Here is a 19,252-nt window from a genome sequence, read left to right as displayed (position 1 = left end):
TCTTCTAATTCCCTAGATGCTTATCAGGCTCTGACAGGGCAGCATGGGATGACACATTCAGGCGTGACTAATCAGGGGCGCTCAGTGCAATCTACCCCTTTGTTCCCCCCCCTCCCCCCTTCCCCCTCTCCTCGTACCATGTTCCACTCAGATCTCAGTTGCTTCACAGCTTGGAAGATTAGGAAGATACCTGGGAATGTTAATACTCCTTCCTAGCTTTTTTTTTTTTTCGGTATGCAGGCCTCTCACTGTTGTGGCCTCTCCTGTTGCGGAGCACAGGCTCTGGAAGCGCAGGCTCAGCGGCCATGGCTCATGGGCCCAGCTGCTCCGCGGCACGTGGGATCTTCCCGGACCGGGGCATGAACCCGTATCCCCTGCATCGGCAGGCGGACTCTCAACCACTGCGCCACCAGGGAAGCCCTCCCTCCTAGGTTTTAAAGTGCCACACTTGGCAGTTTTCTGTCAGTCATGAAGTTTATTGGCAAGTCACTCTTCCCTACCCAAACTCCCTATTTCCATGAATCTCAAATTTCTACTTCTTGTAAAGAAAAGGCCCCTCTCATAGATACTGCCCATGACATATCTTTAAACTCCCAATGAAAGTTTAAAGGAAAAAGATTATTTCTGTTAGGTACCTAACTGTAGTCTCATGTGGTCAGGGTAAGGACACTCTCCCAGATTGTTCAATGCCCTGCCATAGGTAGGTCTGGTCCCCTACACTGACAGTTGATTAGGGTTTAACATTTTCTTTTTTGGGAAGAAGAATTTTACATCACAAAATAATTTACTAGTGTGTGTGTTATATAAAAATCCATTGTCCCTTAAATATTCCATCAAGTAGGTAGTATATGAAGCTCAGACGTGCAACCAGTGCCGTCAGAAGGGACCATGAAGAAATCAGAACTCACGCCATGGGTGAGTTCCAACTTGTATTCATGAACCGAGTGAAATGGAGCGAGGCCGCAATCAGCTTAGTCTTGTAATCCAAAGATACTTTGTGGGTAGCCTCCAGACCCAGAAGCTCAGAGGGCAACACGGAATATGGAATCATTTCATTTGGGAGCGGCTGGTGCCTGGCTGCTCTGTCGCTAGTTCTGGAAGGGACCCACCAACCACCGTGCCATGTGGGAGTTCCAGATGAGCTCATTAGGCAGATGGTTTCGTTGCGTTTTGCCATGAAAAGTGTGAGTTCAGGGCAGAGGCCTTGGGGAACTGCTGCATCAGAAGCTGTGGGTTCCTTCTTATGAACAGCCTACCCTTAGTGGAGGAGGGAGGAAAATGTGGCTCCATAACTTAGCTGACATTTTCCTTTCTATGAAGAGCAGAGCCCTAGCAAGCTTGTTCCCCAGTTCTGACCTTAAGAACTCCTGTTTTACTGACTAATTCTTACATGAACACCCCCTAATCACTGTCTGCTCCCTACCTCAAAAATTCCTTAGCCTTTGCTGCTGGTGGATGAAGCCCATACTCTTTTTGTTTGTTTGTTTTTGTTTTTGCGGTACATGGGCCTCTCACTGTTGTGGCCTCTCCCGTTGCGGAGCACAGGCTCCGGACGCGCAGGCTCAGCAGCCATGGCTCACGGGCCCAGCCGCTCCGCGGCATGTGGGATCTTCCCAGACCGGGGCACGAACCCGTGTCCCCTGCATCAGCAGGCGGACTCTCGACCACTGCGCCACCAGGGAGGCCTGAAGCCCATACTGTTAACATTTTCATTTCTTTCTACAGTCTGGCCCCAACTTCCAGGCTTATATCTTGAAACCCCCATGCATACACATATACCTGGCACCCTTGGGCAAAGGCTCTGTCTTCACATTTATAAACCACCTCTTAGGTGGTTTTTCTGCAGAAAGCTAAATTCACCTATTAAGTCTGGGAGAAGGCAAATAGTAAATGATCAGCAATGAGGAGTAATCACAGAGGAAGTATGATGGGACCATACGGAAGAGGGGCCCAAATAGCTAGGCATCAGGGAAGGTTTTCTAGACACTGTGATGTCTACATATTTGTAAAAGGAGTATCTCTATAAGGTCAGAACTGTTTTCAGCAAGACAAGACAGGACTGACAGTTTCTAGCCTAGGTCACACCAATTTATAATCCAGGAGGTGGACTTCATTGTAGTCTGCTCCAAAACACCCAACTTGGCCCCAGCCAGATGCTGGGAAAAGACTGGTAAGGATCAAATGACAATGAGTCATCTTACTTATTAGAGAGGGTTACTTTGAATTCGTGATAAGTATGAGTTAAGTTTTAACTGTTTATTTCCATAACATAACATCAACACAGACTCATAGTTGATCAAGTGTTTTCAAGTGGGAGAACAACTTGAATTAATAGTTATCTTACCCAGTATTATTCATTTTATTCAAATGAATATGTCATACTTAGGAAACATTTTAACTTCCTAAGTATGGAAAACATTCTCTCTTGTCATCTATTTTATGCATTGTGTGTAGAATATAGAATTTCTAAAAGGAAAGAACTGTAGGGACTATATAGTTCAAAGTATCCCAAAGGGCTACATCCTAATACAGTTTATAATAAGCGTTTACAATTATATAGCAGTTTAGAGTTCAGTAAATGCCTTTTCTATCCACTGTTTCATCTGATTTGATGGGCATAACAGCCCTAAAGGAAAAATGGTTCTACTGCAACAACTCTAGGGACAGAGAACACACTGCCTTGAGGGGCAATCAACTGTCTTAATAGAGACCATCAAGTATAAGGAAAGTTCTTTCTCAAAATTGAGCTGACATCTGTCTTCTTATAATTTTTATGCAGAGGGCCTTCGTTATGCTCTCCAAAACAGCAAAGGACACATACTCTTTCTTACATACATGTCGAAGCCAGTAACAGCCATCAACCACCCCCCACTGCCCCAATCCAGAATTCTCTTCTATGGGCTAAGTGGTTTCCACATTAAAAGTTCCAGACCCCTAATGGCTTACTCACTTTCCTCTGATGTTCACTGGATTATCCAGGCAGCACTCTTTTTAAGTACAGTGATTAAAACTGAATACAACCCACTAGAAGTCTGAGTAGCTAGACTCTAAAAGAGGCACACAGTTAAGGACTGGCTCGTGTATTATCATGCAGTGCTCTCTGTTTATTTCATTTGTGGAAGTCTTGTCTCCTTAGGCAGGGTGTGTGTATCCTCTGGTCAGGTGTAATAGCTGTCATGGTGTAATGAAAATATGGGATTTAGACCTTGAAAACCTATTAAAATCATAGCTCCATCACATATAATAATAATGATGATGATAGCTAAATTATTAAGCACTTAAAATTTGCTAGGTACTGTTCAAAACGTTTTCTCTTTCAGTTAGTCTTCACAATAAGCCAGGGAGGTAGGTGATACTACCCCCATTTTACAGATTAGGAAACCAAGGCACAGAGAGGTTCAGCAATTTGCCCTGGATCAAACAGTTTAGTAAGTGACAGAGCCAGGACTCAAACCCAGATAGTCTGGAGGCAAAACTTTTAAACTCTATGCTGAACTTATACTTTAAAAATCACATTGACATTTTTAACACATTAAATTAACACATCCGTTGCCATACAGAAGATACATTTATCAACATTTTAATTTGGGGTGATACTGCTGATTAGCGTTAATTATCTTATGATGATTTTGAATTATTATAGAACAACAATTAGGAGAAAAATAGGAGCACAATACTGTAGTTTCGGCTTCTGAATGTTCTGAATGGTTCAGCACACACACACACATGCACACACGTCACATGCCTTGTTCATTGAAATTCATCCTGGAAGAAGATTTTCAAGCAACTGACCATCTAACTAACCTAACTTTTTTTTTTTTTTTCCTGCGGTACACGGGCCTCTCACTGTTGTGGCCTCTCCCGTTGCGGAGCACAGGCTCCGGACGGGCAGGCTCAGCGGCCATGGCTCACGGGCCCAGCCGCTCCGCGGCATGTGGGATCTTCCCGGACCGGGGCACAAACCCGTGTCCCCTGCATTGGCAGGCGGACTCTCAACCACTGTGCCACCAGGGAAGCCCTAACTAACCTAACTTTGATATGCAAATAATACCGTTTCTCTTTGGGAAAATTAAAATAAGAAGAATTTCACTAATAGGTTTTTGGTAACATATTCATTGGTAAGTAAGGGAGGCCTCTGAGTACTTTAAACACAAAACAATCTTAGAAGCTGCCTGTGGGGCTTCCCTGGTGGCGCAGTGGTTAAGAATTCTCCTGTCAATGCAGGGGACACGGGTTCGAGCCCTGGTCCGGGAAGATCCCACATGCCACAGAGCAACTAAGCCTGTGCGCCACAACTACTGAGCCTGCACTCTAGAGCTCACGAGTCACAACTACTGAGCCCCACTGCTGCAACTACTGAAGCCCACACGCCTAGAGCCCGTGCTCCGCAACAAAAGAAGCCACCACAATGAGGAGCCCACGCACCGCAACGAAGAGTAGCCCCCACTCGCCGTAACTAGAGAAAGACTGCGTGCAGCAACAAAGACCCAACACAGCCAAAAATAAAAATTAAAAAAATTTAAAAAAAAGAAGAAGAAGCTGGCTGTGGCTAACAGACAGAGTAAGACTTCAGAGTTTGTGAATTAAGAACTTTGAAAAAAATAAAGCTGAGACCTTGCCCTTTAATGTTTCTTTGGCAAATGTCAACTGCCTGCAGTGTGACTAGGACTAGATCTCTCCTCTGAGAGAAGAGGTTAAGGATTCTTTTCACTGGTCAGGAATGGCAAGCTCCATTTAGGGATTGCTATGATGAAAGCTAAAGGGCAAGGGTCAGACTCTCATGGGAGGAAGATGTGCACCACAGCAATCACTTATAAAAATGATTAAATGAGCCTTTGGCTACCTTGTTTTCCAATTGTCCAATGTTGTTTATGCTCAGGATTGAATGGTTGACTATTTGTGAGATTTCTTTTTAGTTTAAATTCGTATTGTATGATACAGAAATTTAGGATGTGCTCCAAGGGTAAAATGAGATTGTAAAAAAAAAAAGAAAAGACATTGATTAACTTCTGTCCAGTTATTTGAATATATTTTCAGACACTTTCTATCACTTGATTTTAACCACTGACAGATTCAGAATTTGAGGACTAGAGACACCAATTATCATATAGATAATTCTGGATTTGTTATCACACAACTAGTAAGTAGCAGAATTGGAAATGAAAGATCTTCTGGTTTCCTCATCTGTACAATGGGTATAATAAGTCTTGCTGCACATGACTGTTCTCAAAATTAAATGAACTCCCAAATGCAAGGTGTCCATCACACTGACTGGCTACTACTTAGCTCTCAGCCATGCTTGTTGGGTTCATTATTCAGTCATCTTATACGGCACTGTATCAGGCACATGAGTTTTCCATAAATTCTAGAGTTTTTAGTTAATCAGTGAGTCTTCTATGGCTGCAGTGGTGCATCCTGATGGGCTCTAGGTCATCACTATCCTTCTTCTCATGCAGCTGCCTGTAACTGCAGGCATGACTCTGGGTTCCCACCTGCAATTTCATCAAAAAACGTGAACTTACAAACCCTCTAGAAGGAAGGTGAATAATTAAGTACCTGAAATCAGAGCAGACAGGTTGTAGGGGGGACTCCACAACCAGCCTAGAGGGGGCTGCGCGCTGGCCCCTGGATGGAGTTCCCTCCATTCCACCACATACTCCTGCACAGCAGTGGCAGCTTTCCCCGGAGGTGTCCATGTCACCACGAGGTTGTCCATGCCCTCTGAGTTTGCTGAGACCTGTTGAGGAGCCAGCAACCCTTTATGGGGAAAGAGGGGGAGGGATAAAAATAAAATCACAGTGGATAAAGACATAAAAAACAACTCAACCCAGCAAAGTTGTAGCAAGAAACGATTTCTTTTAAAGAACTTCAGGTTCACAGATTTTGTTCATCCAGCTTCTCAGATCAGTGCCAGGACCCTATGTAGTGTTATTTATGAAATTATTTTCCCTTTCACCTTCCATTTCACTTCCCATTTCTGTGTCCCCAAGGGTACCTGCTCTAGTGAATATAATATGCATCCTTCTAATCCACCACCCATATGTTTATTTACATATATATGTGTCCTTGAGAATTAGTATTGCTTTATGCTGGTGTGTTGGATTTTCATGAAACATGTTTGGAGTAAATCTAATGCATTTCCTAACTTTTTATTTCACTCAACATTATGTTTCCAGGATACATCCATCCTGCTGCTATGTGAAAATCCAGCTCATTCCTTCAGACGGCTGCCTCAACCCTGTCTTTGTCCAGTCTCCAAGTGACAAGCAGTAGCTTCCTTCCAACTTTTTGCCAACACAAACAAGGATGCAATGAACATTCTCTAACATGTCCTCGTGTGTGCCTGTGCAAAAGTGTCTCTCTCACCCTCCTACACTGTTGGTGGGAATGTAAATTGATAAAGCCACTATGGAGAACAGTATGAAGGTTCGTTAAAAAACTAAAAATAGAGCTATCATATGACCCAGCAATTCCACTCCTGGGCCTATATCCAGAGAAAACCATGATCTGAAAGGATGCATGCACACCGAAATTCATTGCAGCACTGTTTACAATAGCTAGGACATGGAAGCAACCTAAATGTCCATCGACAGAGGAATGGATAAAGAAGATGTGGTACATATATATTCATACAATGGAATATTACTCAGCCATAAAGAGGAATGAAATAATGCCATTTGCAGCAACATGGATGGACCTAGAGATTGTCATATAGAGTGAAGTAAGTCAGAAAGAGAAAGACAAACGTCATTTATCATTTATATATGGAATCTAGAAAAATGGTTCAGATGAATTTATCTGCAAGGCAAAAACTGAGTCACAGGTTAGAAAACAAACTTATGGTTATCAAGGAGGGAAGGGGTGGGTGGGATGAACAGGGAGATTGGGATTGACATATATACACTACTATATATAAAACAGATAACTAAGGAGAATCTGCTGTATAACACAGGGACCTCTACTCAGTGCTCTGTGGTGACGTAAACGGGAAGGAAATCTAAAAAAGAGTGCATATATGTATATGTATAACTGATTCACTTCACTGTACAGCAGAAACTAACACAATATTGTAAAGCAACTATACTCCAATTTATTAAAAAATTTTTTAAATACCTTTATTGGAGTATAATTGCTTTACAATGTTGCATTAGTTTCTGTTGTACAACAAAGTGAATCAGCTATAAGTATACATATATCCCCATATCCCCTCCCTTTTAAGCCTCCCTCCCATACTCCCTATCCCACCCCTCTAGGTCATCACAAAGCATTGAGCTGATCTCCCTGTGCTATGCAGCAGCTTCCCACTAGCTATCTATTTTACATTTGGTAGAGTATAGATGTCAGTGCTATTCTCTCACTTCGTCCCACCTTCCCCTTCCCCCCCGTGTCCTCAAGTCCGTTCTCTATGTCTGAGTCTTTATTCCTGCCCTGCCACTAGGTTCACCAGTACCATTTTTTTAGATTCCATATATGTGCGTTAGCATACGGTATTTGTCTTTCTCTTTCTGACTTCACTCTGTATGACAGACTCTAGGTCCATCCACCTCACTACAAATAACTCAATTTCGTTTCCTTTTATGGCTGAGTAATATTCCATTGTACATATGTGCCACATGTTCTTTATCCATTCGTCTGTTGATGGACACTTAGGTTGCTTCCAAGTCCTTGTTATTGTAAATAGTGCTGCAATGAACATTGTGGTACATGACTCTTTTTGAATTATGGTTTTCTCAGGGTATATGCCCAGTAGTGGGATTGCTGGGTCATATAATAGTTCTATTTTTAGTTTTTTAAGGAACATCCATACTGTTCTCCATAGTGGCTGTATCAATTTATATTCTTACCAACAGTGCAGGAGGGTTCCCTTTTCCCTACACCCTCTCCAGCATTTATTGTTTGTAGATTTTTTGATGATGGCCATTCTGACTGGTATGAGGTGATACCTCATTGTGGTTTTGATTTGCATTTCTTTAATGATTAGTGATGTTGAGCATCTTTTCACGTGTTGGTTGGCAATCTGTATGTCTTCTTTGGAGAAACATCTATTTAGGTCTTCTGTCCATTTTTAGATTGGGTTGTTTGTTGCTTTGATATTGAGCTGCATGAGCTGCTTGTATATTTTGGAGATTAATCCTTTGTCAGTTGCTTCGTTTGCAAATATTTTCTCCCATTCTGAGGGTTGTCTTTTCGTCTTGTTTATGGTTTCCTTTGCTGTGCAAAAGCTTTTAAGTTTCATTAGGTCCCACTTGTTTATTTTTCATTTTATTTCCATTACTCTAGGAGGTGGGTCAAAAAAATCTTGCTGTGATTTATGTCAAAGAGTGTTCTGCCTATGTTTTCCTCGAAGAGTTTTATAGTGTCTGGCCTTACATTTAGGTCTTTAATCCATTTTGAGTTTATTTTTGTGTATGGTGTTAGGGAGTGTTCTAATTTCATTCTTTTTTTTTTTTTTTTTTTTTTTAGCTTTGAATTTATTTTTATTTACTAGTCAAAATTTGTCATGCACTTTATTTTTTTTTTATTATTTTTTTAAATTTTTTGCCTTATAACAAATTTAATCAGTTATACATATACATATGTTTCCATATCCCCTCCCTTTTGCGTCTCCCTCCCACCCTCCCTATCCCACCCCTCCAGGCGGTCACAAGGCACCGAGCTGATCTCCCTGTGCTATGCGGCTGCTTCCCACTAGCTATCTACCTTACGTTTGGTAGTGTATATATGTCCATGCCGCTCTTTCACTTTGTCACAGCTTACCCTTCCCCCTCCCCATATCCTCAAGTCCATTCTCTAGTAGGTCTGTATCTTTATTCCTGTCTTACCCCTATGTTCTTCATGACATTTTTTTTTCTTAAATTCCATATATATGTGTTAGCATACAGTATTTGTCTTTCTCTTTCTGACTTACTTCACTCTGTATGACAGACTCTAGGTCTATCCACCTCATTACAAATAGCTCAATTTCATTTCTTTTTATGGCTGAGTAATATTCCATTGTATATATGTGCCACATCTTCTTTATCCATTCATCCGATGATGGACACTTAGGTTGTTTCCATCTCCGGGCTATTGTAAATAGGGCTGCTATGAACATTTTGGTACATGTCTCTTTTTGAATTATGGTTTTCTCAGGGTATATGCCCAGTAGTGGGATTGCTGGGTCATATGGTAGTTCTATTTGTAGTTTTTTAAGGAACCTCCATACTGTTCTCCATAGTGGCTGTACCAATTCACATTCCCACCAGCAGTGCAAGAGTGTTCCCTCTTCTGCACACCCTCTCCAGCATTTATTGTTTCTAGATGTTTTGATGATGGCCATTCTGACCGGTGTGAGATGATATCTCATTGTAGTTTTGATTTGCATTTCTCCAATGAGTAAAGATGTTGAGCATTCTTTCATGTGTTTGTTGGCAGTCTGTATATCTTCTGTGGAGAAATGTCTATTTAGGTCTTCTGCCCATTTTTGGATTGGGTTGTTTGTTTTTTTGTTATTGAGCTGCATGAGCTGCTTATAAATTTTGGAGATTAATCCTTTGTCAGTTGCTTCATTTGCAAATATTTTCTCCCATTCTGAGGGTTGTCTTTTGGTCTTGTTTATGGTTTCCTTTGCTGTGCAAAAGCTTTTAAGTTTCATTAGGTCCCATGTGTTTATTTTTGTCTTTATTTCCATTTCTCTAGGAGGTGGGTCAAAAAGGATCTTGCTGTGATTTATGTCATAGAGTGTTCTGCCTATGTGTTCCTCTAAGAGTTTGATAGTGTCTGGCCTTACATTTAGGTCTTTAATCCATTTTGAGTTTATTTTTGTGTATGGTGTTAGGGAGTGTTCTAATTTCATTCTTTTACATGTAGCTGTCCAGTTTTCCCAGCTCCACTTATTGAAGAGGCTGTCTTTTCTCCATTGTATATTCTTGCCTCCTTTGTCAAAAATAAGGTGACCATAAGTGCGTGGGTTTATCTCTGGGCTCTCTATCCTGTTCCATTGATCTATATTTCTGTTTTTGCGCCAGTACCATACTGTCTTGATTACTGTAGCATTGTAGTAGAGTCTGAAGTCCAGGAGCCTGCTTCCTCCAGCTCCGTTTTTCTTCCTCAAGATTGCTTTGTCTATTCGGGGTCTTTTGTGTTTTCATACAAATTGTGAAACGTTTTTGTTCTAGTTCTGTGAAAAATGCCATTGGTAGTTTGATAGGGATTGCATTGAATCTGTAGATTGCTTTGGGTTGTAGAGTCATTTTCACAATGTTGATTATTCCAATCCAAGAACATGGTATATCTCCCCATCTGTTTCTATCATCTTTAATTTCTTTCATCAGTGTCTTATAGTTTTCTGCAAACAGGTCTTTTGTCTCCTTAGGTAGGTTTATTCCTAGGTATTTTATTCATTTTGTTGCAATAGTCAATGGGAGTGTTTCCTTAACTTCTCTTTCAGATTTTTCATCATTAGTGTATAAGAATGCAAGAGATTTCTGTGCATTAACTTTGTATCCTGCTACTTTACCAAATTCATTGATTAGCTCTAGAAGTTTTCTGGTAGCATCTTTAGGGTTCTCTATGTATAGTATCATGTCATCTGCAAACAGTGACAGTTTTACATCTTCTTTTCTGATTTGGATTCTTTTTATTTCTTTTTCTTTTCTGATTGCTGTGGCTAGGACTTCCAAAACTATCTTGAATAATAGTGGTGAGAGTGGGCAAGCTTGTCTTGTTCCTGATCTTAGTGGAAGTGGTTTCAGTTTTTCACCATTGAGGACGATGTTGGCTGTGGGTTTGTCATATATGGCCTTTATTATGTTGAGGTAAGTTCCCTCTATGCCCACTTTCTGGAGAGTTTTTATCATAAATGGCTGTTGAATTTTGTGAAAAGCTTTTTCTGCATCTATTGAGATTATCATATGGTTTCTATCCTTCAGTGTGTTAATATGGTGTATCACATTGATTGTTGTGATACTGAAGAATTCTTGCATTCCTGGAATAAACCCCACTTGATCATGGTGTATGATCCTTTTAATGTGCTCTTGGATTCTGTTTGCTAGTATTTTGTTGAGGATTTTTGCATCTCTGTTCATCAGAGATATTGGCCTGTAGTTTTCTTTATTTGTGACATCTTTGTCTGGTTTTGGTATCAAGGTGATGGTGACCTCGTAGAATGAGTTTGGGAGTGTTCCTCCCTCTGCTATATTTTGGAAGAGTTTGAGAAGGATAGGTGTTAGCTCTTCTCTAAATGTTTGATAGAATTCACCTGTGAAGCCATCTGGTCCTGGGCTTTTGTTTGTTGGAAGATTTTAAATCACAGTTTCAATTTCAGTGCTTGTGATTGGTCTGTTTATATTTTCTATTTCTTCCTGGTTCAGTCTCAGAAGGTTGTGCTTTTCTAAGAATTTGTCCATTTCTTCTAGGTTGTCCATTTTATTGGCATTTACTTGTTTGTAGTAATCTCTCATGATCCTTTGTACTTCTGCAGTGTCAGTTGTTACTTCTCCTTTTTCATTTCTAATTCTGTCGATTTGAGTCTTCTCCCTTTTTCTCTTGATGAGTCTGGCTAATGGCTTATCAATTTTCTTCATCTTCTCAAAGAACCAGCTTTTAGTTTTATTGACCTTTGCTATTGTTTCCTTCATTTGTTTTTCATTTATTTCTGATCTTATCTTCATGATTTCTTTCCTTCTACTAATTTTGGGGGTATTTTGTTGTTGTTCTTCTTTCTCTAATTGCTTTAGGTATAAGGTTAGGTTGTTTATTTGAGATTTTTCTTGTTTCTTGAGGTAGAATTGTATTGCTATAAAGTTCCCTCTTAGTACTACTTCTGCTGCATTCCATAGGTTTTGTGTCGTCGTGTTTTCGCTGACACTTGTTTCTCAGTATTTTTTGATTTCCTCTTTGATTTCTTCAGTGATCTCTTGGTTGTTTAGTAGCGTATTGTTTAGCCTCCATGTGTGTGCATTTTTAAAGTTTTTATTCCTGTAATTGATATCTAGTCTCATAGCATTGTGGTTGGAAATGATGCTTGATACAAATTCAATTTTCTTAAATTTACCAAGGTTTGATTTGTGACACAAGATGTGATCTATCCTGCAGAATGCTCTGTGTGCACTTGAGAAGAAAGTGTATTCTGTTGTTTTTGAGTGGAATGTCCTGTAAATATCAATTAAGTCCATCTGGTATAATGCATCATTTAAAGCTTGTGTTTCCTTATTTATTTCTACTTGGATCATCTGTCCATTGGTGTAAGTAGGGTGTTAAAGTCCCCTACTATGATTGTGTTACTGTTGATTTCCCCTTTTATGGCTGTTAGCATTTGCCTTATATATTGAGGTGCTCCTATGTTGGATGCATAGGTATTTACAATTATTATATCTTTGTCTTGGATTGATCCGTTGATCATTATATATTGTCCTTCCTTGTCTCTTGTAATAGTCTTTATTTTAAAGTTTATTTTGTCTGGTATGAGAATTGCTACTCCAGCTTTCTTTTGATTTCCATTTGCATGGAATATCTTTTTCTATCCCCTCACTTTCAGTCTGTATGTGTCCCTAGGTCTGAAGTGGGTCTCTTGTAGACAGCACATATACGGGTCTTGTTTTTGTATCCATTCAGACAGTCTGTATCTTTTGTTTGTGGCATTTAATCCATTTACACTTAAGGTAACTATTGATATGTATGTTACTATTACCATTTTCTTGTTCTGGGTTTGTTTTTGCAAGTCTTTTCCTTTTCTTGTGTTTCCTGCCTAGAGAAGTTCCTTTAGCATTTGTTGTAAAGTTGGTTTGGTGGTGCTGAATTCTCTTAACTTTTGCTTGTCTGTAAAGCTTTTGATTTCTCTGTCGAATCTGAATGACATCCTTGCTGGGTAGAGTAATCTTGGTTGTAGGTTTTTCCCTTTCATCACTTTAAACATATTTTGCCACTCTCTTCTGGCCTGTAGAACTTCTGTTGAAAGATCAGCTGTTAACCTTATGGGGATTCCCTTGTATGTTATTTGTTGCTTTTCCCTTGCTGCTTTTAATATTTTTTCTTTGTGTTTAATTTTTGTTAGTTTGATTATGTGTCTTGGCATGTTTCTCCCCGGGTTTATCCTATATGGGACTCTCTGTGCTTCCTGGACTTGATGGACTACTTCCTTTCCCATGTTGGGGAAGTTTTCAACTATAATCTCTTCAAGTATTTCCTCAGACCTTTTCTTTTTTCTTTGTCTTCTGGGATGCCTATAATTTGAATATTGGTGTGCTTAGTATTTTCCCAGAGGTCTCTGTGACTGTCCTCCATTCTTTTCATTCTTTTTTCTTTATTCTGCTCTGTGGCAGTTATTTCCACCATTCTATCTTCCAGCTCACTTATCCGTTCTTCTGTCTCAGTTATTCTGCTATTGATTCCTTCTAGAGTATTTTTAATTTCAGTTATTGTGTTGTTTATTACTGTTTGTTTGTTCTTTAGTTCTTCTTGGTCCTTGTTAAATGTTTCTTGTATTTTCTCTATTATATTTTCAAGACTTTGGATCATCTTTACTATCATTACTCTGAATTCTTTTTCAGGTAGTTTGCCTATTTCCTCTGCATTTGTTTTATACTCCAATTAAAAAAAAAAGAGTGACTCTCTCTCTCTCTCTCTAAATGCACTGAATTTCTTGATTATAGACTAAATTCACCTATTTCACTAAATACAGCCAGGTTGATCTCTAAAATAGTCAGTCAGTTATTTCACTAAATACAGCCAGGTTGATCTCTAAAATAGTCAGTCAGTTGACACTCCAACAAGAAAAGCATAAGAAGTTCTCATTTCCCCACCAGCACTTGGTATTTTCTGACTTTCTCATTTTGCCAATCTGGTACATGTAAGGTGGTATTTAATTGTAGTTTTATTTTCATTTTCTGATTTCTTATGAGGCTGAGCTTCTCTTCCCATATTACTAGCTGTGTGATTTTCCCCTTCTCATACTTCACTCATTTTTTCTGTTGTGTTTCCCATCTTCTTCCTGACTTGCAGAAATAGCTTTTATATTTTAGATATTAATCACTTGTTAGTTTTCAACACCAAATATATCTCATTCCAGTCTTTCAATCTCTGAAAACTTTATGATGTGTTTGTTGCACAAACATACTTTGATGTGGGTAAATTTATCCACAGTTTGTGTATTTTGAGTCTTGTTTATGAAATCCTTCCATTCTGGGGTCACAAAGATACTAAACTACATTTCCACCCATTGGCTTTTGGTTTTACCTTTCACATTTAGGTTTTTGATCCAAATCTAGCTAAAGCGTATTTTTTTTAAGGGAATAAACTTTATTATTTTTTCCACACAGTGAGTCAATTTTTCCAAATGTGGTTTCATCCCTGGCCCACACCAAGTTCCACACATTCATGGGTTTGTGTCTAGGTCAGCTTCGTCACCAGAACACACTGGTTACATTACGAGGCTCTGTGACACCTGACTATTTGGTGGTTAAAGTCCCTCCTCATTTTGCTCTTCTTTTTTCAAAGTGGTCTTGGGTATTCGAGAAACTTTATTCTTCCATATAGCTTTTAGAATCAGTTTATCAGAGTCCTCAAAAATTTCAGCTAGTACTTTTATTGGAATTATATTAAATTTATAGCTCAATTTAGACAATGTTAAATTGTCCCATTTATAAATATGCTATTTGAAATTATTTAGGTCTCCTTTTATATCTTTTAATGGAGTTTCAAAAATTCCTCCTTAAAGTTTTAATGCATTCTCTTTTAGGTTAATTCCTAGATACTTTATACTATTAGTTTGCAATTTAAATGGCATCTTATTTTCTACTGCTTTTTCCAGTATTAATTTGTGTGTGTTATTCTTATTCTGGCAGACCTGCTAAACTCTCTAATTAGTTCTAATAATTTGTCTATTGCCCTTGTTAAAATTTCCATGTAATAATCTTACTAGCTGTACACTTAGAATATCTTCTCTTTTCAATCTTTGAATTAACTCTTATGCCTTTTTTTTTTTGCTTTTATCTTGTAATTTTAAAGAGAATGGTCCTACATATCTTTATTACGATGATGCTTGCTGCATGTTTTTGGTAGAAAGTCTTAGCAAAGCTAAAAAGTTTTCTTTTTTTTTTTTTTTTTTTTTTTTTTTTTTGCTGTACGCGGGCCTCTCACTGCTGTGGCCTCTCCCGTTGCGGAGCACAGGCTCCGGACACACAGGCTCCGCGGCCATGGCTCGCGGGCCCAGCCGCTCCGCGGCATGTGGGATCTTCCGGGATCGGGGCACGAACCCGTGTCCCCTGCATCGGCAGGCGGACTCTCAACCACTGCGCCACCAGGGAAGCCCTAAAAAGTTTTCTTTTATTCATAGCTTTCAAGTACATTTTATTTTTATAAAATACTATTTATTTTGGCTTCCCTGGTGGTGCAGTGGTTGAGAGTCCGCCTGCGTATGCAGGGGACACGGGTTCATGCCCCGGTCCGGGAAGATCCCACATGCCGTGGAGCGGCTAGGCCCGTGAGCCATGGCCGCTGAGCCTGCACGTCCGGAGCCTGTGCTCTGCAATGGGAGAGGCCACAACAGTGAGAGGCCCGCGTACCACAAAAAGCAAAACAAAACAAAACAAAAAAAACCTATTTATTTACTAAAAACTTTGTTTTACTGAATACTTTTCTACATCTGTTAAGAAAATATCATTTTTTTTCTCTTTCAGTGTTAAAGTAATGAATTACAATGATGCATTTTTCTGATACTGATCCATCTTTGTATTTTTGGGAGCAACACCTGCTTGATCATTCTGCACTCATATTCTTTTCTTTTCTTCTTTCTTTCTTTTTTAATAGACTTTATTTTTTAAAGCTGTTTTAAGTTCATGGCAAAATTGAGTGGGAGGCACAGAGATTTTCCACACACCCCTGCCCCCATACACACATAGCCTCCCCCACTATTGACATCTTGCATCAGAGTAGTACATTCTATAAGATTCCTGATAAATATTTTAGAATACTTTTTCCCTTTCATTTACTTTTTTTCTCTTATTGGGACTCCTTTTAGGTGGTTGTCATTACTTCTCTTTTTATTCTTTCAGTGTTTTAAGTCTTCTCATTTTTCAAATTCTTTTCCCCTTTTGATGACTTTTCAAAGAGTTTCTCATCCAATCTTCCACGTACTCTTTCAATCTTCAGATGAGTCCTTTCTGTAATCCAACCCATTGGGTGAGTTCATTATTTCAACAACTGAACTTTCCATATTGAATCTCTTTATTTGGGCCTTTTCCACAACCACCTATTTCTGATTTATGTTCCTAACATCCTCTCTTATCTTTCTAAGGATACTTATTATGCTTATTCTAAACTCTTGCTCTTTCTGTTGTGCTGGTTATACTTCCTACCATACAGGTAGTCCCATTTGCTGCCTTTCTTTCTCAGAATTTGTGCCCCTCAGATTTCTACTAATTTTCTCCTTTGGGATCATGTTTTATTTTCTTGGATTGATCAGCAACCTCGGCCTTTATTTTTCTGTGGGGGGAGGAGTGAAAGTTTAGCCAGAGCTCATGCTCCTCCAGGTAAGTTTAGGTGGGGTGGAGGAGCTTTTCAGAGAGGAAAGCCAGGGAGCCTGTAGTGATTCACTCTAAGCTCTGCCTGTCTCTTGTTCCCTGTAGGTGTACCTGGCAGCTCCAGAACCTACCCATGTCTCTGTGGATGGCACTGCTCTTCATGGGGGAGTGGGGCTGTTATTCTCTTTTTATAATTGCCAGGCCATGGGGTGGGTGGCAGAAGAAAATCTCAGGCACTCTTTGTCAGGTTCCAGGGCTTCCTTGAAGTTACTCTGCCCTGCCCTCCAGACTTTCCTGCCCATAGTAAAAATGCCCAGGCGATGGACATCTCAGGGCAACAAGGGGAAGAAAAAGGAGTGCAACCAGCAAGTGCTACCTGAGCCCTCCCCCTTCATCACTATTACCCATCCACAGGCACTCAGCCATCCTGTTCTGTCTCTCCTGTGGTAACTTCAGGGCAGGTTTGGTGGTGAGAGCCTGGAACCTGTGTGTTGGCTACCTTGCCAGGAACTGGAATTCCCCAGCCCTGGTTCTTTATCTTCATTTGCCTTGGTATCTTATTTTCTGGCTATGTCACAAGTTTGCTTTTGTTTTGGAGAATAAAATGTATTCATTCAGTAATATGTATTGAGTACCTAGCGTTTGCCAGATGATGGGCTAAAATAGCCAAAGAGCCTTTCTAACCACTGCTCTCTTTGCAGTTAGCTAAGTAAATCAACCTGGCATTGCCCAGCCTCTGAGTCACCACACTTGCCAGGAACCAGCCTGAATTTCCTCCCCATCATGTTTGCCAGGGCATGCTCTCTCCTTTAGAACTCTGCTAACAACTCACCTCTCTGACACCCTTCAAAATTATTCCTTTAGCCTCTATCATTCGACTTCCCATCTCCATTTTCACTGAGAACTTCTAAATAGAGTTATGAAGTCATAAGGTATTTGGAAAAAAGTGCCCATCTAAGAGACAGGTGGCTTGGTTTTTCAGTCCAGCTCTGCCACTAATTGTGTATATGATCTTGGCCAAGTTATGTCACCTCCTGGGGCCTCAGCCTCTGACATCTGTGTGGGCCTCTATTTATGGCTGTACTGCTTTCTGTTTCTTGCTATAGTTTCAAGAATTCTTGAGCACAGGACTGGTATGAAATATTAAATATGTTTTACTTGTTGACTGGTGGGTTTAGCACACATTCAATTTTCATCATAAACCAACAAAATCATTCTGGTGCTTCTTGATATGCAATGCTGTGGCATATACCTTTTACAACAAAGTTGTCCCTACTTTCTCAAAATCAACATAATTCTGCCTCTTGGGGCATTATTTTTCTCTTCCTAGAAGGAAAGCCATTTATGTGAGTAGTGTGAACATATATTTAAAGAGAGAGAGACAAAAATCATGGTATGCTATTCTTACAGATCATGCAGAATTTGCATAAGACAAGAGGGCTCCAGGATGGGACCATGTGGTTTGCAAATCTGTCCTCCAGGTCTCGCTGGGTGCACAACTACTCTTATTGGAAGGTTTAGGTGTGGCATTAGGAGAGACAATAGGCTCTTGAGATTTCTGGGAGTAGGACCCTCTTAGCCACAGCTCGGTTCTAGAGAACTGTTTCAATATCCTACCTTACCACCCCTCCACGTTCCTCCTTATTGAGCCTCACCCTTATTTAACACCTTCCATTATGAGAGGAAGAAGTGTGTCTCTTACATATTTTTTGCTGTTGGATCCCATCATCTTTCAGCTCCCCAGGAACTTCATTCCATTAATGATCCCCTTTCCCCTTTCCCTTCAACTCTTTCCCACCCCACTTCTCCTTTTCAACTTATATGCCGGCTCAGATCTCACTTTAAAGCAAACCCTCATGCTCGCACACCTGCACTACTTTGCCTGGCTAACACCATCTTGTCTCTCCATTTCTGTTCACATGTAGCCTCCTCTCCAAGCCCATGCTTCAGCTTTTCTCTGCTCCTAGAGTGCCCTGTGCACACCTCTAATATTACACTTATCCTGTACTGCAGTTTATTTGTTTAAATGTCTACCCCTCCCACTGGACAAAATATAACTGTAGGACCTTGACTGTAGTTTTTACCTCTTGCTGAATTCCAGTTACCTTATATAGTAATCTCAATAAATTTTTGTTGAATCAATAATGTAGAGGCCAACTCTAAAATAATGAATGTGTCATTTTGAGAAGCTGTTTCCAAATCTAAATAAAGAAGCTGGAATGGGCCCAGAAAATTCAAGAGGCTTATATCCTCAAGACCCATCTGCAGTGAGGTTTAAAGAAGTAACGTATTTTGACATACTACATTTTAACAAGAGCAGGATACTAAACAATGGTAAGATCTCAATTTCCCCCCAACAGAATTCCCTTTAAAACTTATATACATAGTACTTATTCACTGAAGGAAAAAATTTTAAATATAAAAATTACCTGTAGTACCATATTGTAGATATGATTTCTGTTAATATTTCCATGTACATTCTTCTAGTTTTTTTTACTATGCTAAAATGTGTATTTGTGTAAATATATATTTTTAAATGACATCATACTATGTATACTTTTGAAAGCTTACTTTTTCACTTATTATGTGCATCTTTCCATGCTAATAAAAACATAGCTACAATATCACTTTAATGCTGGAGTGGGATTAAGGTGGGTGAGGATCATGATATATTTAACCAATCCATCCTCTACTATTAAATATTTAGGCTTTGAGGTGTTTCATTATTGAGGTATTTAATTATTTCAAAAACA

The 19,252-nt window shown here is 39.7% G+C and overlaps 1 protein-coding gene across 3 annotated transcripts in view; it reads right to left on the bottom strand.

Moving 5' to 3' along the window:
- The window catches only part of IL12RB2 (interleukin 12 receptor subunit beta 2), a gene marked incomplete at its 5' end in the record, with an annotated part of 73,163 nt that overhangs the window by 15,329 nt on the left and 38,582 nt on the right, over nucleotides 1-19,252 (bottom strand). For all 3 annotated transcript variants that reach the window (XM_082614909.1, XM_082614910.1, XM_082614911.1), the window contains one exon: nucleotides 5,557-5,757. In XM_082614909.1, coding sequence (XP_082471035.1) covers nucleotides 5,557-5,757 — 201 coding nt within the window. The remainder of the gene's footprint in view (nucleotides 1-5,556; nucleotides 5,758-19,252) is intronic.

Source organism: Mesoplodon mirus (genome assembly GCF_964341445.2).
Source record: "Mesoplodon mirus genome assembly, chromosome: 3".
Classification (NCBI taxonomy): domain Eukaryota; kingdom Metazoa; phylum Chordata; class Mammalia; order Artiodactyla; family Ziphiidae; genus Mesoplodon; species Mesoplodon mirus.
The sequence above is the reverse complement of the archived record's forward strand: the minus strand, read 5'-3'. Positions and strand labels throughout refer to the sequence as shown.